Source organism: Phalacrocorax aristotelis, chromosome 1 (genome assembly GCF_949628215.1).
Source record: "Phalacrocorax aristotelis chromosome 1, bGulAri2.1, whole genome shotgun sequence".
Classification (NCBI taxonomy): Eukaryota; Metazoa; Chordata; class Aves; order Suliformes; family Phalacrocoracidae; genus Phalacrocorax; species Phalacrocorax aristotelis.
This window is the reverse complement of record NC_134276.1, coordinates 211,067,782-211,093,232: the sequence shown is the minus strand read 5'-3', so window position 1 is coordinate 211,093,232 and position 25,451 is coordinate 211,067,782. Positions and strand designations below refer to the sequence as shown.

General features: G+C 45.1%; 1 protein-coding gene across 3 annotated transcripts in view; it reads right to left on the bottom strand.

Annotated features, from left to right (window-relative positions):
• FRMD4A (FERM domain containing 4A) overlaps positions 1-25,451 on the bottom strand; it is a 383,005-nt gene that overhangs the window by 209,030 nt on the left and 148,524 nt on the right. For 2 of the 3 annotated variants that reach the window (XM_075081548.1, XM_075081550.1), the window contains exon 1: positions 1,860-1,967. The exons of the other annotated variant lie outside the window; for it this stretch is intronic. In XM_075081548.1, coding sequence (XP_074937649.1) covers positions 1,860-1,952 — 93 coding nt within the window. In that variant the 5' untranslated portion in view covers positions 1,953-1,967. Of the gene's footprint in view, positions 1-1,859; positions 1,968-25,451 lie in introns of those variants that run through there. 3 annotated transcript variants of the gene reach the window in all.

Below are 25,451 nucleotides of genomic sequence, written 5' to 3'. Positions count from 1 at the left end.
ACCAGCTTCTCTGCCTCCCCACACTTGCAGGAGCAGCTGCGAAGCTGCCAGACACTGACCCATCTCCTGTGAGTGGGCAGCAACAGCAGTGCCTCTCCAGAGGGGCACCCTTGGCTGATGTTACAGTGGAGCTGGGCACTGCAGAGGGGACACAAATAAAATCCTTGTCCCCAGGGCAGGTTAAGAGTGCAGGCAGGGCTGCCTGCCCGGGGCCCCTCTTAGAACCAGCATCTTGAACTGCAAAGCCCAGATTTACCAGGAGGGACATATCTGAATGTGCTCCAAAGCAGCAAACAACAATCAAACAATAGCAGACCAAAGCTGTGTGAATAATTGATTATCTTTGGTTTGCTTGACGGACTGGAAAAGCAAAGAAAATACATTTCAGGTTGACACAAAGTTACTCTGTTTTCCCTTCTGCCAAATGGATAAGGAAGAAAAACAAACAAAAAAAAAAAAGCTTTGTGTTTAACAGAAACAGTTTTTAACCTGCATTTAATTTTTGAGATTTTTTTTCATATTCCTTAAAAAAATCAAGGCATTCATCCAAACAACTTTGCACAGTGTTAAAAAAAAAAAAAAGGAAAAAAAATTGGTTTGCAATGTCAGAAAACAGACTTTTTTTTGTTTGTTTTGAGTGATGCATGCAACAGACCCAAAGTAAACTCACAGGTGGCTTCAGCTGCTGCAAAACTGCTTTTCAGCAGAAAGATGCTTTGAGCAAAAGTTTCCCTCAGTCCTGTAAGAAGCAATTCCGAGCATTTCTAGGCTTGCAGAGCTTCTACATGTGCTGCCAGCCATGGACCAGCGGGTGCAGCATCCCTCACCCACCCCCGCAGCACTCTGCCCAAACCCCCCACAGCAGGGAGCATGCAGATTGTGCCCATTCCCTCCAGCCAAGCACCATTTAAGGGGGTATCATCAATGACAAGGAGAGGGGGTGTGCAAGGTGTTCCCATCCCCCGGGGGGCTGTGCCGCCCCTGCCAGCTCCGGTGGAGGAAGCTTGCAATGCACTGGCAGCCGGTGTGCGCCCGGTGTGTGCCCGGTGTGTGCTCCACAGGTGCACACCACTCTCTGAGCTGAGACCTGCGTCCCAGCCACCACCTTTTTGTCAGCTTGTCAATCCTTCAAAGTGATGGGACCCCGTCCACCCCCGGTCCCCTGGGCACTGCTGCTAAAGTGATGCACTTGCAGGAAACTAATGACATAATTACACATCCCCGGGATCCCCTGCTACGCCCGCCACAGCAAGAAAGCAACAGCGTTGCCTTGACTAGCCAGGGACTGCCAGCCCTGCCATGTCATGTTGGCTGGCACTGACCAGAGCAACACATCATGCACCATATAGCCCATATGGCGCTGTGCACCCGCTGCTCGCTATACGTCTCTGCTGGGATAGACACTAGCGGGCATCTGCGTCTGTGTTCACTTACACAGAGCTCTTCCATACCAGCCTGAGCCGCTATTCACCGTTTGACATTATTATTATTTACTTCCCACTGCTACAGGTCGGTGCTGCCATATGCCATCACACTCTCTCAATGAGTATTGATTATTAAAAATGACCCTTTTCAGCAATTATTACCTCCAAGTATTATCACACAGCCTTTACTAGTTCTAATTGCTGCATGTTATCTTATTGTTCCTGCTGGCACTGACCGCTACCCCAAATTATCACACAGCCTCCGACTAGTACTAATTCCCATTCATCACCATACAGGTCCCACCAATAGTAATTTCTACACAGTGTAACATAACCCCTATTAGCTCTGACTACTAATGGGGCAGACGACTGCTATCAAATGGTACCCTCCTCATCCTCTGGGCATGCATTCAGGACAAAGAAATCATGGCTTACCCTTTCCACACTCCGTCTCCTCAGTGATCCATATGGTATTTTGAATAAAAGTCTTCGGGTCCTACCCGGAGTCACAGCTGTCTGTACTACCATAGTGCAGAGCTCACTCGTGTGTGTGTGTGTGTGCCTGTGTGTGTGAGAGGGAGAGTTCACAGCACACACAGGCTTCCTTTGCAATAACTTACAGTCTCATCTAGATTTCCCAACTATCAAATAGCTGAGTGGGTTTTCACATCAGACCATATGAGTCAAGATGTGGCTTGTTTCAAAGAAGGAGGGGGGAAAAGGGAAAAAAAAAAGAAAAGGAAAACCCAAGCCTTGTAACCTTAACAACATGCTCCAAGCAGCGTATCTTTAGCTTCCTTCTGTTTCTCGGTGTAGTTTGCTCAGCAGGATTGCTGTGCCACAGAGGTGGAAGAATTAAGCTTCTGGGGAGAATGTTCCAAAAATGTCAAGCTCGCTTCTTGTTGCTACAGATGGTAACCAGGTCAGTTGTCTAATCAAAGCTCTATCAGAGTTATTATACATTTTGCCATGTGACTGCAGACCCCTCTGGTTTGCTGTACAGTAGATCACATGTTCACCTTAAAAAGAATATCTGGTGTATCACCATCTGGTGCAGAGATTAATGTTAAATCCTACATTCAGATATTACTCTCTCCTAGATGTTGGAAAGCGCATCCCCAGAGCACAGGGCTTGAACAGATCCTCTGGGCTGCTCAGCTACACACAAGCACTGGTTCAGGCTCCGTGGTCTGTGTGGCGTAGTGCAGTACATACATATGTAGAAAGAACATACGTTACCACTCACACGCGTGTCTGTACACATATGCATCAGTGAAAGCCTGCTTGGTGACACCTGCAGCCTCTATGTGTACTTATAAAAATCATTACATTAGAGATGTCTGTAACTGTGACGTGTTGTCTTCACAAAGTCAGTCTCAATGTCTACTTCTTTTTTCTCTTATAAAACCACATTAAAGACTAGTAGACAATATACTTCCTTTCTCTGGAAGAAAAGTTTGAAACTATATTTACACTTTAAATTGTACACAAGTGTTTTGGAAACGGGAAAGAGTCTTTCCCTTCTCACAGACTTTCTGCAACACCAGGAGTTATCCCAAAGCAGCCAGGTATGATTCTGTGTTTTGCATGTTGTGCTCATCTCCATGCTCAGTTACAGGGACTGGTCCAGATGTAGTTTAGAGTTAATGTGTGCAAAGTGGGAATTTCTCAATCCACCAGCTCCATAGTGGTATTCTGAATTTGCTTAGTAAAATGGAAAAGACTTTGGCTTACCCACTTTTCCTTGGAGCAGTCTAGCTGGGAGAGCAAAATCTGCTGAGCTGTGGAGCCAACCCCTTTTCGATGTATTGTTCTCATTTTAATGCAAAACTAAAAATACTTTGTTTTGATTGAAGTCCAAGAGCCAGGATGAAGGTGTTAGGGACATGACATTAAAGCAACCGTTCAAAACAAAGAGGAGAAACTCTGTATCTGCTCAGCATATGCACATGCATTAAAACCAGTCAAAGAAAAAATCCAGCAGCTTGATGTGGGAAACTGTAAATATTAAGACAATCAGCCTTTGTTCAAAATTAGTTCCATATGTCTCTTGCTAAAGAGAGCGAGAGAGGCAGGAAAAGATGGAAATATCTTAAGCATGACTGACTTATATAGGTTCTTTATGTGGAATAGGTGCAGAGTTAGGGTGTTTGCTTCTTACAGGGTTTTTTATTATTGTTAATGCCCCCCGATCTCTCACGGGATACCTGCCTGTTTAAGCATGCGTTGGCTGGCATTTCCCAGCTGCCTACAGGGAACCCTTGCCTGCATCAGCAGAGCCACTGGGGACCTACCGGTGGAGAAAGAGGGCAAAAGCGACCACGATCTGCCTCACTGGGAGCTTTGCCTGAACAAAAACTGAGTCATGTCTGAGTCAGGACCTTGGGGGTGAGTGCCCCGTATGACAGCAGAGCAGTAAAGGTCTCCCTGCTCACTCGATCTGGAGCCCTGGGCTGGGGGGACTCCTGCTCACGCCAGCCCCCCTCCCCAGAAGCTCTCACATTCCTGCAATCAAGGTCCTCCTCAGGTCCCACTCATAGAACTTGTAGATGGAACTTTATCCACTAGAGGGGACAAAGAGCTGTAACACACATCTCCGCCTCTGCACAGGAGCAGCCGAGCTCCGGGACCAGAGGCAGACAGTCTAGCGGTGCCAGCATGAGGCACCACATAGACACAGTTTCTCCGTAGGGGCAAGGGGACAGTTGTTCAGTCAATTCCATGAACCACAAGTTCTTTGTGTAGGTTTTTAGGTCTTGCAAATGAAATGTAAATCTGCATATTGCTCAAGGCAGCTGAATAATAATAATACAAATACACTTCTTTGCAGGAAACCTCTTGCACATGTGAAAAGTCGAAGAAATCCATTGATTTGCATGGTAGTGGAACCAGTTCCAACAAGATCCCTGCATATCCCAATGGGCCTCACTCCTCCCTCCCTCACTGTGCAGCACCCCAGGCACAACTCGACAGGTATCCTCCACAGAAACCACATAAAACTGGAGACCTGGACCCACTATGACACTTTCTTCTGTCTCATTCCTCATTTCCCAGTTGGTATGAACCTGGAGACAGGAAGCCAAACCAGAACCACCAGGACTGTGGAAATCATCTAGAAGCATGAGATTTTGGCTTTCTATTTTTAGAGCTGTTTAAGGTACGTGGGTAGGCAAGTGTATAGGGTAGTCTGTTAGGATTAGTTTGCTAGATTCCCTATAGGATGGGTAATGTAAAACAGGCTCTCATGAGGGTTTTTCTAGTTGTCCTCAGAGACGCAGTTTAGGTGTTTGTGGCAGATGATGAGCCCCTCAGCCCATCAGATTCTGAATTTCCCTCTGGAGAGCCCCCTCTCTTGTAGCTGACTGCAGAGGCAGATTAAGATGACCAGACTCATCACTGAGGCTTCATTCAACTGCATTGTCTGCAGAGTCAATCGCCGACTGAAATGCACAGTAGGAAATAAAAGACAAACTATTTTAAGGGAACCTCCTGGCCTTGCCAGCACAGACCCTCAAAAGAGACACGCTGTATTTACTAACTGCTGAAAGACGAAACTCTTTAAAAGAGTGAATGCTTTTCAGTACTAATTGCAGGCTGCCAGGAACAGTGGTTTGCGGTAACAATGCATCAGAGGAAAGTACATTCCAATAGATTGCTATTTAGACTAGACTTTTTTTTTTTTGGTACTTAATGAAAAGGAGAAAGAAATCATTTACTGCTGCAAAGCGTGTCTTATATTTGCAACAGAGGAGTCAAGTTTCAAGTCAGTGTATGCCCAGAGGAGATCAGCGAATGGAAACCAGGGATAGCAGCGGCACAGACTGGAACGCAGTACGCAGTAACTATCAGATCTATCAGTAAGACACTGTTTTGTAAAACTGAAAAGTCACTCAGTACAGAAAAACCCACTTAAGTTCCCTTCTCCATGAAGACATGAGCATGGCAACAGAATAAGAGGAGAACAAGGATAACTTGCAGCTCCTGACACTATTTTCCATCCTGGATGATATCTATGGTCTCCATCAATAGCAAAGCCAAATTCTTCCCTGGGGTCCTGATGGGGAAACCACTTGTATTTGAGCTCTTTAGCAGCTCCTGTTAATCTTGGTGGAATTTCTTACTTCCCACTGTAAGAAATCCTCCCGAGATGGTTTGTTAAGGCATGGCAAAGCAATAAGAAGACAAGGAGAACAAGGAGATGCTTTGGGGTTGCAATCCCTACAGAGACTTAGCTTATGTTTTATTGCACCCAGAATCAGACTGTAAAGGAAATTGCCTTGTTGGGAGTGAAAGATAAGCACAGGTTGTCATTGCAAATCCAGCTTGCCTTAGAGTAAAAACAATTTTCCAGCCTTATGTGGTGTTTTACAAAGAAAAGTTATGATCACTCTAGCCTGAGGAGGGATGTGGGAAAACATACCGGGTGGAGCTCCATTCCCATATGAGCCTTTTCCATCAGAGCTGGCAATCACCCAGCAGCCTGCTAGGGTGAGAGAGGACATTCGCAGTCCCCAGCCACGGAAAGCCGGGGGCTTCCCTGTGTGCGGCAAGGCTGTGTCACATCTGGGGGCCACGCAGACCATCACGCGTCCCTGTCTCCTCTGGGCAGGTGGTGCTGCTTCAGCACATGCGAGTGCCTTTGCTGGGTGCAGCAATCCAGGCTGAATATGAAGGTCAACCCCACACTTGAACAGAGATTCTTTCTTTGTTTTACTGTTTTGGTGCTCTGGGTTAAGCAGTGATTAGCACGATGCTGGACTGCGTGTGCAGCATGTCCATCATTTGTACCAACAGAGATGACAGCTTTGCTTTGTGCAGGAGCAAGATTGTTTAACTACCTGCAGTTCTTAGACGTGTTAGTAGGTCTGACTAGCACAAGCCTAAACAGAAACTCAGAACCAAGCACTTCTGGACTCAGAGAAGTTCATATCTGATGCACATTGTGATAGGTTAACTCAGAATATAATGTTAGATGTTCCTAAATTTCCTCATTCATTGGCATTCCAACAGTAATATCCACAAGGCCACTCATCTGTTGCTTTTTGTACTTCAGCCTTGCACGTCATGGGCAATGGCTGGCAGAGCAGTGTGTGAAACCAGGATGTCACCTGCTGAGCATTTACCCAGCCAAGCACTTAGATCCATCAGTTGATGTGTCCACCAAGCCAGCAAGTTCTTGGCACAGCCTCTAGTGAAAGACATGGCATAGATGTAGACACCCCAGAAAATGTCTTCAGGAAAGGGGACAGAGCAACCTGCATCCTTCCTCTTCCCCTACTGCCACCAGGCACACTCTTCAGGATCAGCCTCCATCTCACCTCAAGTTCTCCTCCCCACCCGCCGCCCTGTGTATGGTCCTCGCTGGGGAAAGCGGTCCCAGCCTCTGTGCATCCAGGCAGACGGGCTCCTGGAAAACCCTGGCCAGAGAACAGCAGCAGATAGCAAGGGGGCCTCTGCTAGATGGAAGAACATTTCCCTTGTGTTTTAGTGTGCCGATAGGTCAGTTCTTTTCCCACATAACTCAGAAAGACAGTAATTAATTAGGGAGGGAACTTGCCTGACCCCATTGCCCTGGAGACACGCCCCTGTAAACATCACGAAGGGATCGCAGAGGCCACCTCTGACTTCCAGGGCTTATATAAACAGAAGAGGAGATATTTGGCAACACCACCACATTCCCACATTGTGGATGTGTAGCAGAGGCTGGATGCGATGCATTCAAAAGGAATCATGTGCTCAGCAGGAGTATGACTGTGCAATATTTCTATCAGGGATCTGGTCTAAAGTCTGCAAATCCCAGCGACTGCAAGGGCGGTGCAAATACTTGGTGCATCTCAGTATCAAGTCTTAAAATGTGAGCCGGCTATTCCCGTGTAGTGCTTAGCACTGCTGATTTGCTTCAGCTCCTGAAGAAATAGGGGTTTGCTTAGCACATCATGGAAGGTACTTAGCCTTGAGCTATATTTAAGGTTTAAACAGGATATGTGACACATGGACTATGTCAAACAATGTGAAGATAAATGCTTCTTTGTTCTGTATAATTTTCCCTCTTTCAAAATTTCATCCTTGATCCTTGTTACGCTGTGTTGATTAATCTTAATATATTGTGGGAAAGCATATGTGTCTATGCGAGGGAGGGAGAGAGATTTACGTTGCCCCAAGAGAAAGCCACATGTCCCTAAAGAAGCCAACATGTCCCTAAGGAAAGGAGGGAAGCAGAAGACTCACGAGAGACATTAGGAGGCGGTTTTTTTAAGTCTTGCCAGGCTGTAAACAACATCTCAGGCAAACTTAGTTTTGTAGCTGAGGTCTCACAGGCAGGGAATAATAATGGCTTTTGTCTGGGTGAGGAGAAAACTGGGTTTGCACAAAATTGAAGGAGGAATTGCTAACACTGGCAAAATACAAAGTCAATTTGCTTATGTTCTGAGCTTTGTAGGTTTATATGGACATATGAAGAAATGTGAAAAGTTTGTCTGACTCCCTGGATCTTCAGCTTTGGAGTCTCTCTCAGTAATTCCTATCAGCTTACATTTTATCGCTCCAGCTCTCCTGTGTCTGCTAAGCCGTAACAACACCTTGCCTTAGTTGTAGGATACATCTGGGGTGGAATTTACCTCTCCTAACTTTCATCTGAGAGTGTCATCTGGACTCATTTTGTCATCAGTGAAGAGAAATGTGCACTTGCAAGGTACTTCAACTGCCTACTTTACTGGGGGGTGAACGACACCTAAAAATGTCAATGTCTCCCCACTGATTATAAAATAAACTTGATAACTGGCCACTCTTGATCTACCTCTCCAGCTATCAGAAGTTCTGCTGTGTCCCTTGGTAGCTGTATTTAATTACCTTGCCTTTGCTAACATCCCTGTGGGCACTCGCACTCCCAGCTCTTCAATCTCACTGTCTTTTTTTTTTGTGCATTGTTCGGCATGGGTGAGCAAGCCCAGACTGCTCCACAAAGCTCTTCTGTTCAGTAGAGGCTTTCTGAGGGTCAACAGTGTGACCTGACTCTCATGGGAGCGAGGTTAGGAGTTATCTGCGGTTGATGGCACTGTGCTGCAGCACAACACTATGGCTTTTCTTCCACTCTAGGACCCTTCATGGCAGCTGTGCCTAGTAAGACAGGTCCCTGAGCTGTGTTCAAAAAAATGACTCAACAAATTAACGAAAGAACATCTACTGTGGGCTGCTAAATTTGAAGATACCACTTCTGGGTCAGGAAACCCCCGACTGCAAACAACTGATGATTGTGGAGACTGGCTATGTACTTGCCTTGTTCTTATACTGTAGGCACCTGATGTTGTCTGCTGCCTGAGACGTGATGCTGGACTAGATTGTTCATTGGAAAGACATGGCAGGATCATTTTTTTGTTCTTATTTTCAAAAGTGTCTAAATAGAACCTGACAAACAGCTACCTAATTGGATCTCTTTAATGTCACAATCAGCCTGGGCAACCTCAGCTTTTAGTGCAGGGCAAGGGGCCTGATTCTGCTCCTACCCACCACACAGCAGAACTCAGGCTGACTCCAGCAGTGGAAGATGAGGCTTTAAATCTCTTGCAAACCAGATGCTGAGGATAAACCAGAGGTTGCTGCTGTTTCCAGAGAGAAACACATTAGGAGCTGCTGCAAAGAACTGATTTCTCTGATAAATAAACACATGGAAATACCCTTTATATTGCAGAGAGTGAGGATAGCACCCATGCTTTTGCATTATGCATGATTTGCGACTGCTCCAAGTATGAACTTTCTGCTTGCTCTTCGATTAGCAAGTCCTGGCAGCCTGGCAAAGCCACACAATTTATTGCTGCTATAAAGGTTAATGGATCACTTTACTCGTTGATAATGTCTTATTATTGAAATGGTTATTAAGAAAAATGTAACACAGACACCAGGAGTCGATAGTAACTGCAAGAATGTTGTTTGATTGCAGTGGGGATGGAGCCTGCTGTGTGCAGGGTTCGCTGCGCAAATGGCGGTCAAAGCAAGTTTGTCACAACCATCTTCCTGCACCCCTCCTTTCTCCGCTTGTGCTCAGTACCAGCTATGAGAATGGCTACTGTTTACCAGTGTTGAGGGCTTGGTTTTAAGAGCTGGAATATGTGGGCATCAGTAGTGACCACTTCAGATCCTTACTGGGATGTGGTGGCCTTGTCCACCTCATGGCGCCATCCCCATTGCCCAGGTTTGCCAAGGAGCCCTGCCTCCTCTTGGCACCCTCTGGCCAAGGAACCTGACCCTCATTCTGGACCCTTCATTGCTAAGGTTTGTGTCCTTCTCCTTCAAATAATCAGCTTTAGGTCTGGCTGGATACAGGAGTTTGATTCAGACCTTAATTCCTGTTCATCACTAGCTGGCAGAAGAATGAGCCAGAATACTTGCAGCATCCCAGGTAATTTCCTCTGACTTCCTCTGACTAAGTTATGGTATTAGAAACAGAGATTTAGTTTCATAATCTTACTATTTTGGTGTTAATTCTGCCAGGACTTGACAATGTGGGGAGGGAGAAGAGCAGCTGTTGCTCAGGCTGGAGCATAGCAACTCCTGATTGCTACATCCACCCAGAGCAAAGCAACCACAGCCCCTCTCCATGCCAGGTTGTCCTCATGAATGTCACTTTCATCAGAAAGTCTCCTATGTTTATACACAGATATTTTTATATACATCTCTATATAAAAATGTGTAATTTTATATATACGTGTATATATGTATGTATATATTTTTATATGCAGTGTGGTGGGAGGAAAGCTGAGAAGCCAGCTGTGGAAATAGATGTCTGCAGGAATGTAGATGGAGCTATGGAGTGTACTGTGGTTTGGCAGGCTTGGATGGTGTCTAAGACCCCATGAACCATGGAAGATAAATTGCCTGTCGTTTCCCAAGTTGTATTTGGAGTGGGCCAGGGTTCATGGTTTAAGGACTTCTTCTAAGGCTCTCTTCCTCTCCTGGGATATCCACTGTATCCCCATCACATCTGCCTGCAGGAATCAGTCTCCTTTTTGAGGCCAGATAATATTTGATTACTTCAGGCTCACATTTCCGCCAGGATTATTATCTCTTTCCCTGTTTGTTTGGGATACTGTTTATTCCAGGTCTAAAGCCACATGCATAATGCAAAGGAAAGCATCCCACAGTGGGGCAGGCTCCATATCCCACCTCATTCCCAAACATCCCAAGAAAAGTACCCCAGTAATGCTGGGCGTGGTGCATCATGGAGGCTCACTCTAGCTGTGCCTAAGGCAAGGCTTGGAAATCAGCAAGGTTGGTCCTGAGGTGTACCTCAAAGGTCTCCTTTCACAGACTGCACAAGAATAATTAGCGTGTGCAGAAGCAAGGAAGGTTTGGCTCAGGGATGCCTTTTGCAAGCACTGAAGCAAGGATTCAGAGCCTGTGTTTCTTACCCAGACTTCCTTTTCCCCTTAGCACACCCAAGGGACCAGTTAAGCTTGTCCCTGCACTGCCTCCCTGCCCGGGTTTTTCCAGACAGCCAAGTCCCAGCTCGTCAAGCAGCTCAGTGGCAGCCCACCAGTGCTGACAGCTAATTATGAAATGTCATGTTGGAGGCTTCCCTTTTATCTCACCTCGCAGAGCCCAGCAAAGCTCTCCAACACCCTTTGGTAATAGGGGAAAGGAAGTGTCAGTGTATCAACAGCTGCTTCTCTGACAGCTGCGAGTACACCATGTCCTGGAAGGAAGTGGCAGCTCATGCCATGTGGATGCAAATCTCCAGTCTCCGCAAACCAAACCAAACCAAACCAAACCAAACCAAACCAAACCAAACCAAACCAAACCAAAAATTGTTGCCATGAAATATTAGCTTTCCAGAAGTTTTAAATATATCTGCTGCCAAGACTTGTTGTCCTCCCTGTGAAATTCTGCTGAACTCACTCCAGGTGAGTTCCTGCAGGACAACTAAGCTAAAAACCTTGTCCAGAGAAAAAACTGTCCCGATCCTATAGTCTTTCTTCAGTCTGTATTCCTGCAGAAGCCAAATTACATCAAGATTGGCTACTCTGAGCTGAGGTAGGGCTCAGTTTTCTTTAGAAACTAGTGGTTATTTCTCATTTGCTGTCTACTATAACCTTTCTCTCTACACTGTGCTAAAATGGGCTTGCTAGCTTGGTATGAGCTGTTAAAGTGGGCTTTGTCAGGGTCCACTGACTGGGGAATGGCTTACTGCCCCTGTGGTCCAACAAGCATTAAAACTAGGTTTCTTAAAGGGAAAATAAAGACAAGACAAGTCTCCACAGACCACAGTTTCCCAATTTTGTAGTAATCGCCTGTTTTGGAGTAGTGGAGGGCACTGGAGAATTGGAAGAGGAGCATTACGGTGACAGATGGCTTCACTCTTAGAGCAATAAACCTGACAGAGATGAAGATGCATGGCAAAGAGCAGGCTTCAAGATAATTCCCAGGAGGGTCCTGTTACCTGGCATCCATCCGCCTGCAGCCCATTCAGCCCTGTAGTCTGGCCCTACGCTGCTCACCCAAGTACTAGTCTTGGTAATGGCAAAACACTTGGTAATGGATTAATGACCTCTGACAAACCTGGTTGCTAGAATGATCTATAACAGCCAGAGGTTTATGTTTTGTCCTTCTTTGTTTCATATTTACTTTTCTGTATCCAGTAGTAGAAATTATTTTTAGCACTGCTCAATGGACAGGTAGTTTAAGATCCAACGTAGCCGCAAGGCAATGTGATGTATGAGTAAAGCCTGAATATTGTGCCTGATCGTGTAGGACAAAATGATTCTGCATTTTGAATAATTGGTCTAGATTATTCAAAATTCTTCCTGCCGTAATTCCTAGGTAGTTTTTAGGAGAGCCCAACTGGCTGAAAACATGTTTTCTCTTCAGGGAACACTTATTTCCTTGATCTGCATAGAAGCTAGATTAGATTCACAGTCCTGATAGTCAAAGTGAGACGTGGAGCCTGGACATGCTACCCATGAGTCTTCCAGCACAAGGCTCTGCAGAGGGACAAGGGGGGTGAAGCAGCCACACTAGTGCAGTGTGCCCCTGCACAATGCTGCACAGACACACCAGCTCTTCCAGAACCAGCTGGGGCTCCAGCGTGGCACAGCATGGCACTGCATAGACATGTCCCTGCATCACAATTTCAGCTGTGACTGCAACGTTACAGCTGGGGACATCTCACTGCGTTTCTGGAATTACACATTTGAGGGACCAGTTCAAAGCACAACCTGAGAAAAGATCCATTGGTTTCACAGACTGAGGCCACCTGCAGCTCTGGAGAATTTGGCCCATATTTTATTTGGTCTACTGCCACCCTCATTACAAAGAAACCCAAAACCCATGAGGATAAAAACTTGGATGGAGGCAAGAGGTGAACATAAGGCTAGACAAAGCCTAGACACAACTCCAAAACAGTGCTCACAATGGCATGAAGATCCATAGGAGAAATGCCTCCCTATGACCTCTCTCATAGGGCTGGGTGGTTCCCAGCAGGGCAAGAGGCTTTTCATGTTCTTCAAACATAACCAGATGTGTAGGCTTGTAGCTTTGGCTCGCTCAGCCTCAATCAGCTCAGTCAGCCCTGGCTTTCTAGGTCTTGGAAGTCTCTCAGTTACTGCTTGGAGCCACCCTGTGACAAAATGCCTTTAAACACCCCACTGTTCAATGACACCTGCCCCATGGAGGCTCTCAGTCTCCCAGGTGTCAAGCACCCAGCTTGATGAAGTGATCCTGAGCTACAAATAGACCAAGAGGGATCATGGTGCCAAGTTTTTTCTACAGCAACTGCAAATAGTCCAAAGAAAGCAGTGGCCCCTTCCCACGCAGACTAACTTGCTGTGGTCATGGGATGCGGATATTGCACCTTTGCTTGTCATGGGGATTTAAACCCATAGGGATTTTCTCTGGGATGCATGGTAGTCAGAGCTGGGAATGGGAGTTGAACCCAGAGTAGCAAGTAATTGTTGGGTTGATTCAAATCTTACAGCCGAGAGTATTCCAGTATTTCATACCCTACATAGAGGCTTTGACAGGGCAGCCTCCAACTATTTGCCTATGCCCCCTATCTCAGCAACCTGTGGGGAAGGGGACAGGGCACTCCCCAAGGCGCTGAGGGGAGGCACCAGCCCAGAGAGACTTGAATCCATTTCACAGCACAGATGGACACCTTAGTAACTGGACCACAGGCTAGAAAGCTGGCAAGCTCTCCTGCTCTTCACTTTTGTGGTTGATGCCTAAGATTCCTCTTCACTAGACCCTGAAATGTGAAGCATTTCATTTAAGAGATGCCAAAATACTCTTCTGAAAATTCAGAATGTCACTTGCCATCTTATTTCTTATAGCCTGAATTCAGAGAGTATGGATCACCTTGGCATGATTTTTATTTTGAAGAAGATAAATGATCTGGTAATCCCTCATCATTGTTTTCCCCCCACCCCCTAAAAAACTTCCAGAACTTGGCCATCTCTGACCTTTAGGCAAAACCCAACAAGTTGTGTTGGAAAAAACATGATTCTGTTTTGAAATGTGCTGATATTTTCAAGAAACCTTTAAAAAGAGATTATACAGACAGATTCTTATCTCAGATGTGCAGAAGCAAATCATACATTGCTTCACTGAGCTTTGATGATTGCAAGAAAGCAATTTGAGATTAACACTGGTTTAAAGTGTTTGACATATCCAGGAGGAATAAACTTGATTTTCTTGAAAAATCTTGACTATTTTTGCTTGTTCCTCCATCTCTTACAAAACTAACCCAAAAGCCAAAGTTGTAAAAGACTGTAATTTAATAGCTGTCAAAATCCTAAAGCTAAGGACACATGCTAAGCAATACACAGTATAAATGTTCTGTCAGTGCACCTCTTTTACACAGGTATTCCTCCAACTGTTCTGACCAAATCTTTCCTCCTCTTCATGTGCTTCATCAAAATAGGTGATACACAAACGCAGTGCAGAAGATATCCTGCCCTGGAGTCACACTGTTCCAGTTTTGCACACGACCACTTGCAGTAGATGCTTTACCTATACCACAGCACATCGGTAGTGTTGGACACAGAGTTTACCATTAAATGTAACGGAATTAAGTCAGTGCAACACTTGAATACACCATTAAATTTGTATGATGCCTTCTGGATTATTTAAAAAGGAAATTATAGCTTACTTACGAACACATCCATTAGTAGGTGCTCCAGCGTCACTTCAATGTCCTCTAATTTAGCTGCTAAAGTCATTGTGAATTCAAACGTTAGCTCTGGATGGAGAAGAGCCCTCAGGAGTCCCAATCCAAACTGTCTGTGGCCAAAGCTAGTTCTCAAACTGTAGCAAATGAGTTTCTCATAGATAAAGAAAATCCAAGAAATCAGAACTTAACATGTAAGTCCAGATGATGCCTGGACTCTGTGCTGGCTGTCAGTCCTGCTTGTCGGACTGAGGATTATTCCATGTGTGCAAGATGGGAGCAGAAGCTGCAATGTGCGTGCTGCTTTCCTTTCAGAGCTCCCCAGTCAGAAACATGGAGTTATATCTGGGAAACCACAACAGAGGGAGGGAGAGACACACACAGAGGGAGAGAGAGGGGAGGAATGGAATAAACTGCCTTTGACTATGACTGATATTTATAGGACTACTTGTTTTTGACTCCAGTCCATTTCTCTGTTCATTTCTGACCTTTCACAAATGGCTCAGCACACTGGAGCGTATTGTAAAACGGGGGCAGCAGGTCCCACAGAAGTTGGCTGTGACCGGTGCTGGGCCAATTCACACAAGCACACCATCAATAGCTCTTTGTGGAGCATATCAGGCTCTGTGCTGCAGCTAGTGACAGAGGAGAGCACAGATGTGTAAAAAACAAGGAAACAAAAGTTGTTTGGATACTAATTTTTTCCTAAGTATATTAATAGATTCCCTTACCCATTCCCCAAGGCATCAGACTACAGTAAGTGTCGTGGTGACTGCTGAGGTTATGTATGAAGGGGAATAAACTTAAATAATCCTGCAGGGTTTGACTTTGCAAACACCCTGGCACCCCCTCTGAAATGTCCTCCCACCTCTCAAACGCTTCATGTCTGCAGCATCCCTGTCCAGGATGCTAAGCCCTTCTCAGGGCCAGACCCTTCCTTTTACTGTATTTATGGAAAGTCTAAAGCATGATCTTACGTGCTTGCTGTTCTTCCACACATCTGCTCCCATTTAAGTCAATGGAGAAAAGGTGACATTTCTGCTTGCTTAGCACTATTTGCCTGTAGCTCTCACAGCACCCCGTATATTGGTAAGGTACTGGTGGACCTGATCCAACTGAAGCTAAACCCAATGGGGATCCTTCAAGGATTTTGGTTAATGCTGGCTGGGAACCAAATAGAAAGGAAACTGAGGCACAAAAAGGAGAAATACTGAAAGTCTTGGTATGGCCGGGAGTAGTGCTGAAGTGTCCTGCATCCTAAACAGTGCCAAGTTCACCAGACTGCCTTCCAAGGTGTCCACATTACTATGCCAAACTGTTTTTATTTATTTAATATGTGCCAACACAGTTTGAAATCTCGGAGTGAAATCTTGCATATGATGTATTCCAGACACTAGAAACAAACCCACAAGGCTGTCCTAAAGGATTCAGATACTGAAGACCATTATTATTTATAAAGGTGTGAGATGGATAGAGTTGATGGAGCTTAGAGGGACCTCTAGTCATAAATTCCAACTAAATGTCCGCAGAGTTATAGCTGAAATCACATTTTTAGACATCTAGCATCAGCATCCGAGCAAAAGCTGCCTCTGATGGCCGAGTTTTACTAGACAACAACATGACAGACCATTTGGGACACAATATGATGGATAGTTTCAATAGCAAAGAAGGGCATGTAATTCATTTTCCAGATGGACCAACTGTCATTCACACAAGGCCCTACCTCAGACAATAGGTTAGCTGCTCTAGAAATAAACCCAGCATGCGAAGCTTGTCTACTGCAAAGAAAGCCTGTTCATCATCCACATGCTGCCCTTCCATTAAAGCTTTGACGAAGTGTCTATCTTTACCAGTCTGAGTGGAGGGGTGTTTTAATGAGCATGGATCAAACCACAAAGAAATATACTTGGAGGGTATTATGTTGGAAGCAGTTGAAACTCAGGGAACCATAATGCAGTATGCTGGTGAGTGAGCTAGCATGCATTGCTCACCGCTGCAAGGGGCCACGTGGGTTTCACTGCAGGCAGGATTTCACATGCTCTGCTCTCTAGAAAGTATTTGCAGAGGATGACCTGACTGCTGAAAGCCTTCATCTCCTCAGGCATGTGTGGAAATTCAGAGATCTCAGGAAGCTCCGGCTTCTACAAGGGCAGGCTGGGTACAAGGACACATGACTGTCCTTTGGCAGGTCCCTGTCTCTGGTCCACAGCAAGCAGCGCTCAGGCTGTCTCGGTACAGGCCAACAGAGGTTCACCACGATTGAATCATGCATTTGTCCACCTCTAACTGATACAACTGTCTAACCAGTCTGACCACAAGAAGAACTTTACTGGAACCGAGCATGTGATCACTTCTCCCCTCCCCATCCCACTTACTGCACAAAGGCTATGTGTTACATACTGAAATATGAAATTAAAGATCCTTTTCTGTAGGATGCCTCTGTGCAATAGCACAGAGCAACCACGTCACTTGTGCCCCTTCACTGTCCCTGTAGCTGCATTGTATTGGCCACAGCGAAAACAACAGGAGACATCTTCCATGGTCAGAATGCTGTGTCCATGTGACAGACTCTGTGACTCCAATACAGGCTCATTTTTGTCTTCACAAAGATGAATCTCAAGATGATTTAAAAACTGATGGAGAAAATCGTGTCAGGCACAAGAAAATGGCTTAAGGGAACACATAATATCTTCCCTGATTCCTGCTCAAGAAGCACCTGGCAAGAAAAACACCACGTGTTCCAGTGGCAACAGCAAGGAGGAGGAAAAGGTTCATGGGTTCTCACCCAGGCTCAGCTTTACATGGCTTGGGCTTCCATTATCACAACAATAAATAGCTGAGATATGAGATATACCAGCTCTTAGACTCCTGCAGTTGCAATACTCAGTTTAGCCATTCCTCTACTGATCAATACTAACTGTCTTGAGAAATGGTCAGAAGTTTGGGGAAAATGCTATTGATGTAAAAAGTTGCTTTGCTGAAGGAAGTCCTGTGGAATTTTCCTAACTCCTAGACTGCAGGGTATTTTGTACACAAAGGTATCTCTCTTTCCATTTTTCCTTCAAATTGCACTAGAAGTTTCTGATTCAAAGCAAAGCACAATGGGAAAAGTTCTAAAATATAGAAAATGTGCAGAAGATGAGAAAAAAAAAGTCTCCTTGTTCTAGTGATAACTGAAGCAGCTGGTGTGGCTGTGGTAAAAAAAAGTACTGATGGCAAATGAAAAGGTCACCAGAGTACAGAAAGTTGCTTCACTCAACCCCTTGCAAAAAGTGGATAGTAGAAATCAGAGTCACAAAATCAGACCTAAGCAGAAAAACTTCAAACTCGTCAAAGCTTAGCAATCTCTGAACCTATCCCATTGGCTCTCTTCTAACTCTCGCTTTAACGTTGCTTACCCCAGATGACCTCTTTTATGGAAATAGGCTCTCAAATACAATAAACAAGAAAAAACATTTCACTGAGTTCCCCAGGGACCATTCCTAAACCCTCTGTGCATGTGCATTACAGGTACACATGAAAATAAGGTTGCTTGTGATAATGAGAAGCTCTAGCTTGGTTGATTCTTTAATGCAGTAAGTCCATACACTTTCTTTATTAAGTCATTATTTCCATCTTTTCTAATTCCTGAGAATTTATTATTTTGGCCTTTGCAAGCAGAAGAATTCTATTTAAAGCAGAGCATCCATCTGACAACACACCAGGGTATTTGTGCAGAACAGGATGTTCTTCTACACCCACATTTTCCCCTCACTTCCTTCCTAGTTTTCTTCTGCCATTTGGGAATAAGATACCAGAAGAGAGCTGAAAAGTGGAGACAGTTGGAACGTTTTTGCCAAAATGAGATTTCAGCAAAATATGCTGGTTTTCAGAAGCTGAAATGTTATTTGGGGACACACTGGGTCCCAGAAGTGTTTTCTCGGGGGTGAAGGTGGTTGGTGACGGTAGGAAAAAGTCACCCTGTAAGGGTTGACTTACAAAGACAGGGGTGTAAAAACAGAGCACAAAGTTTAATGAGTAAAGCCAAAAGCTGACAAGAAAGGGTTAGAGAGCAGATCTGAGACTAATTAGTCCCAGGATGCTATGTTTGGGCCAGCCCAGCTTGCAAAGACGGGAGCTGAGGAGTCCGGGGAGAAGAACAGGCAGATTATTCTTGTATGAGGCAAAAAGCATGCCTGGGTCATGGAGCGCACCAGAAAAGGAAGCCTGGGTCACCTCCACTGGTTTATCCAAGGGGTCAAGTCCTCAGTAACTGTGGATTATGAACATGTATGACAAACATGGGTCATGGGATTGCAACCCAGCTGCAGCAAGCCGGGATGCATTTCCATCCAACTATTGGAGAACTTGTATGAACTTCTCTGATTTAAATAATCAAAGTGAGGTTTTGAAGATGAGTTTTTTTGATCTCCTACACAGGTTTTTATATGCTTTGTCCTCTTGAGAGCAAATAATAGATCTACACAAAAAAGTGTGAAGCTGTTCCTTTTGGGAAGGTGAATAGAGAGGTCTCATCCTCTTGGTAAACTTGGATGTCAGGGAACCATCAGCTTCTAAAACCCTCCTTCCATCCCCAGCTTTCCTTTCCACACAAAACCCTGGACATAGGAACTCATCAACCTCACACCTCCAGGTTGGATTTCAGTAATTCACTGAATCTGGAGCTGAGTGTGAATCTGTGCAGGCTCCAGCTGGCCCAGGGCACAGCCATCTGTTTTCACCTTGGTTCAGGATGCTGCAAGTCAACCCCATCCTGCAGTAGCTTTCAATGTCAGCTGAAGGCCTTGGTGGTATTTTTCCAATGAATGAATTAACCTAACGCTGTATCAAAGGCTGAAGATGGCCCAACCTCAAAGCTATGCCCCAGGATGAAATGCAACAACTTCTTCTGATGAAGGGATTTAGCTATGACACAGTATCTCTAGAGAAGGACTCCTGGAAAGCTTGAGTCTGTACAATCAAGGCAACAAGGAGATGGCCTTTTGCTTTCCTCCAGGCATCTGGGTGAGGACATGTGCTGCTCTACCTGCCCATAGATAACCTAAGAAAAGGGGTGAGCAGTGAGAAAGCACAGGTGACACGATGGTATTCAGGGTAGTGAGAACAAAGGCCTACAGAAAGATATGAAGATACTAAGTGAATGAGCAATAAAACAGCAAATTAAATTTAATGTAGCCAAATGTGAAGTAATGTTCATGGCAGGAAAAATGTTCTGAACTTCACGTATAAAATTATGGGCCCTAGGCTCACTCAGGAGTGAGATATTTGGATTATAATAGTTCTATGAAATGTCAGTTCATTGCTCGGTAGTGGTGGAATAAGCAAATTAAATATTAACAATTACCAAGGGGCAAGCAAAAGAGAATATTATTATGCTACTGAATAAAACCAGGGTTCACTTACATCTTGAATACTACCTTCTGATCCCTTTATCTCCAGAAAAGACACAGAGATGATGGAAGGGATTCAAGGAAAGGCAGTAAAGAAGATTAAATGTAAAAAAATGGCTCCTATAAAGAAATGACTAAGTAAGCAAAGTAGACTCTGGTTGGGGAAAAAAAAATAAGATACCTGAAGGATAAATTAAGGAGATCTATGGAATGATGGTGAGTGACAAGGAGAGGGCGAAAAGGGATTGACCGTTCATTGTTTCACCCAATATACATGGCAGGAGCCATGCTCAGAACAAATTAAAGGAGGTGATTCGAGCACAGCTGAGAGTTGATCTGTGGCACTCTGCTGAAAGATGCAAAATTTTACCTGGGTTGAGAAAAAGACTGGACAAATTAAAGGCTAATAAATCCATAGAGGGACACTGGACAAGCACATCCCACACAGGAGGTCCCTGGATTGAAAACATGCAGAAGGTGGGAGAATATACAGGGAAAGTATCGTGTATGTTTTCCACTCTCCTCTCTGCACCACTCATAGTCACTGCTGGAGACATGACACTGCACAGACCTTTGCTTTGACGCAGGATGACTGCTCTGAAGTTTCAGTATGAGAAAGCTGCCCCAAATTTATCATGATTTTTTTTTAAATGCCTAAGCCCATTCCAGACTCTGCAAAACAAAGTTCTCTATGAAGTGCTTTGACCCCCAAAAGACAAGAATGTCAGAGACGCCATGAAGTCAACAGACCTTTAGATATTAATGCTAGGCTTGCATGGAAGGTATGTGCATGCTGAAGCAGTGGAAATGGTGTGGCACTGTTTGCTGATCAATAGCCTAAGCAACTTGTAGCTCTGATCTACTGAACAAGAGCTACTTGTCTCTCTCACAGTAGGTATGACTTTTTTGATTTTATTTATTTTTTTAATGAGGGGTTTATGTATGTTTATTTCCCTTTATTTACAAGTTTTGCCTTTGTCCCAAAGTGATGACTCCCCATGGAGGGGCAGCTACTTTGACCTGTAACTATATTGCTGCTGGCAAAGCTGATGTGCAAGACCATCCATGGGGAAAGAGGCTGAGCATGGCCGATGGCAACCTCAGTTACAAACATGCCTTTCCTTAGAGAGCAGCTCCCCATCCTAAACTGCGTGGGCCAAGCCTGCAGGTACATAGTGCACTGCCAGGCGAGGCTACAACACGTCTGAGGGCTGCTCAACGGGCCAGCCGAGATCCCACGTGTCTGTTCATCTCCTTGCTGGCAATGGGACGGAGAAGTCGTTGCTTGCAGCTGATAGGCTTGCCAGGCTGGGGCTGGCTCATGCCGCCTGGTGAAGAATGGGCGTGGGAGTCCCATTCCTGACCTCTTGCCCGCAGTGGGATTGACATAGCTCCATAATGGAGAAAAAATGCTGCTTCCACACGACAACAAGATAAACGTTTTTATAAGAAAGTCCCCAGATGGGAAATGCTAGCAGAACCAAGGTATTATGAAGAAGGAAAGCAATGACCAGAGTTGTTCTACCCTGGCAGGTTTATCATCAAGGTTCACCCCAGCCTTTTTACAGCCCTTAACAGAGACATTTCTGTTTGTTTTATGAAGCGAACTTAGCGTCAGCAAAATGGGGTCCCAGATCATTCTGCCTCTGAAGTGTCCCAGGTGTCATAGAGTATTCAGCTTTCAAGTTTAAAAATCGTGGCTATAACTTCAGTTTTATTGTCACCATATTCAACCAACATCTCGTCTTCTTCCTGGGCATAGTGGCCTCTGTCTGACTTTTTCCACTGTCCCCATTGCGTGACTCTCTCCTCATGGGTGGTCCCTCTTTCCTTGATGGCCTCACACTGCTTTCTTTAAGACATTGTTTTGTTTTCATGATTTAACTGAGTGCCCTGAAAGCCATCCTTTGGCTAGAAGGCATCTGTCTCCTGTCCTTCTCACATGCACTCTCATTTAAAGGCCACTCTGGAAAAGGGAGGGGAAACCTCAAGTTTTCTTTTTTCCAGACCTACCCCAGGGCTAAACAGGCCACCCAAGGATGGAGAAGCCATTTTGTCTTTGGCACGGATGAGCTGAGTGGGTGATGCTCAGATGGGTTTTGGCTTTTTCAGATGGAGAGAGAGGGCTGTGGCCATGGAGAACATGGAGAAAATGGAGAGATCAATTGCTCTCTGACCCAGTTAGTTTATGCATACCCAAATCTGCCTCCCATGGCACCAAACCCTGCAACACAGTTCACCTACCCAAATCACAGCAATAGAAATGTGCTTTTTTTTTTTAATTTATCAAAAAACCTTCCCTTCTTCTCATACTATTTGCCACAATTCAGTGTCCCACTGGCTTCTCCTCTCACTTTCCTAAAGCATCATCTGTTTGTCTTTGGGGTCTCCTGTGCCTCAAGGTGACCTGCTGGGCAGGGCTTCTGCAGTGATAGTATTTCCCCAGGAGATCACTGTGCCATGCACGCTCTTGGAGATGTCCAGATGCCACTGAGCCACATGAACCTATTATTTAGCTTGCTGAGAGGGACCCCTCTTCAGCTTCTCTCCTTGATGTAGCAAATCAGCTGCATTATTAAAATGATTAAAAATAGACTACGCTTGCCCGAGATTGCATCTATAATGGATCAATTGCTTTTTATACACTTTTGGCTCCCTTCAGTGCTGCTTTGTCATGTCACTTTCACTCATTTGGGCAAGATCTTGAAATAATAGGCACATTCAGAAGATATAAATATAGCTGTTTATTGCCTTAAAATGGGTCTGCAGACAAATCACAGTCCCAGCTTCAGGTATTTGGAAGATAAATCTTCCTCCTCTGTCCTTTCTTTTTTGGACCTGGATCAAACACTGGACTTTGCAGCTTGGGGGCTGCTTTATCTTAAGCTATAGGCACTAGTTCTGCTGCACAAAATTCATACCCTCATAGGTCGTTGATTTAAGCAGCTCTTGGTGCTAGCCTGGATTTGATTCCAGTAATAGTGCAGAGTCAACATTGAAAAGCTGCAGCACAGTGAAATAAAAATAAATGCACTGCATTGTGTAGCTTAACGGGGTGCTAATTTCTTGGGAGCGCATAAATAGGAGGCACAGAGCACATCTGTTTGCTGGCGTTGGGTCGGGCAAGAGCAGGGGAAATTTGGAGCTCTGTTACAGGGACAGGCTGAACTTTGTTCCCATGTCTCACAGCACTGCACAAAGTCTCCTCTGTAGAATAGCCAGTTAATTAAAAATGATATTTACGGTCCCCTGGTGATGCATGCCCATAATTCTGCTATTAGTATTTCTACAAAGTCTGGCACATCAAGAGGGTTGGGGGCCCGGCAATACAAACAGCAGCCCTCGTGCTGGGTGCTATCCATGTGGTGGGAGTCCACACAAGAGGGGCTTTAGGCAGCCAGGCCCCTCTCCGTCACACTGTGTTTGCTGAAGGGTTTTCTTGCCTGGTCCTTCTGCAGTGAATATGGGACACCCCATCCACCCCACTCTGGGATTCCCACGTATTTTGGAAGCAGAAGTGAATTAACCTGCCTGATGCAGTGGGTACAATGCTCTCAACCTGCATTATCACTTGCTCACAGTGAGATACATGGAAGCACAGAGGAATTTAATACACCCAGAAGTACCAAAACAATGTCCTGTGCACAACCCACCAGACTTCATGTCCTCTTGCCTCCTTCCTCCTTTAGCTCATGTCTAACAAAGCCCACAGAAGTTATCCTCAGGCAGTGACTGGGTATTTCCATGACATTTCCTGTAAGGCTGGACATTTAGAAATATTTGCAATATTTCCTGCGATGTGACGCATGGGCTTTCAGTTCACAGATTTTGATGACTCAGGAAGAAGCAATGTCCCGAAACTTTAAAATATGCGCATGATAAAATGCTGTAGAGGAGACAGGGGATGAAGGGGAGCAGGGAGACTTTTGGTGATTGTAACCCCTCTACTTAGGCAGCTGCTCTGTACATAGCCAGCGAGAAGGAGAGGTTTCTCCAGAGGCAGATTGGAACAGAAACCTGCACCTCTTCTGACCGCAGGTGGGGATTAGAGAGGACATTTTTCCAACCTGCTCTCAATGGACCGCCCTCAGCATCCCCTGTGGGGCTCTTTTAGCCTGAATATGAAGAGACCTAATGTAGTGAAGCAACCTCTCATGTAACCTGGCCAGCGGATGTTCTAGAGGTCTCCATCTCTCAGGGAAGAGGCCCCCACCTCCCTGCCCACTCTATCCCCCTCCCTCCTCCATCTTCAAAAGATTTCAATTTTGGAAAACTCCCACAGAAGACCATGATTAAATTTTCTCCCATCTCCACTGCCCTGTCCCAGCCCTCCACATCCCCCGGCGCAGGCAGCTCACCTTCGGCAGGGTTGCACAGACCCAGAGCTCGGCCGGCACCCGCGAGGGTCCGCAGAGCCGCGGGAGTTTGCACCTCATCCTCCTGTATTTTTTCATATCCTTATTTTGTGAAAAGTTAAAGCTCCTCTTACGGTATATATCCAGTTGCTGACAGCATCTATTAATAGCTGTTAATTTATCCTAATAGTCAGACATTGCAAGTATGCTGCAGTGAGTTGTTATAAGCTCGGTAAGAAGTTTCAGTTGTTGAATGTTTAGCTGATATTATATGCATAAAAGCTCTATCCTGATACCACTGACAATAATAATAAAAATCTCTTTAACGTTTTATTACCAAGCCCTTCCCTCTATTCCTTTTTACACATTGCTAGGGACAGCGCCTGCTCATGGAAAAAGAGATGATGAAAGCTAGAGAAACTCCTTGACACACTCCTTTTGGCTTTATGTATTTCACTTTGAATTAGGATGCCAAACCAGGAGAATGACACTGCAGACTTCTGAGGCATTAAAAAAACATGAATCAGACCTCAGTATGATTTTATTTGCTAAAAAAAAAAACAAGCCTCCAACTCTGGAATTCAAAATAGAAAATACTCTTTGGGGTCTTTCTCATTGCTGTATTTCTCATTGAAGTATATTTTGTTAATACTTTGCTGTACTTTAGTACCCTGCCCTGGGATGGTGAAGGGTAAAAAATCTTCTACTTTCTGACCAAGTCTGGCATTCTAGACAATCACTTTGTTGGAGGAGTTGAGGTTTTAGGAAGGGTTCAGGCAGTGTGAGACTCCCAGGGGGTTGCCCTTCTCCATGACCTGACGTCTGTTTCCCCCACATTCATTTCACCTGCAGAGAAGTCCCTAAAGGGGGGCGTGTCTTGGCTAATGTGGGCCTCACCTGGGTGTCCATGGTCAATGGAGACCAACAAGCACTTCCAAGAAAAGGCCATTCATGCCAGGGGCCTCATCAAAGCCTTGGCAAGGGCCAGCAGCAAGAGGGAGGTGGGAAGGACCAGCTTGGTTGGCTCAGCCACTCCACTCTCCTGACACTGCTTGTAGTCCTAGGAATGACATTTTGTTTAGGAAGAACCAGAGTGCATTTTCTTCCCGTGCCCTGTCATCACAAA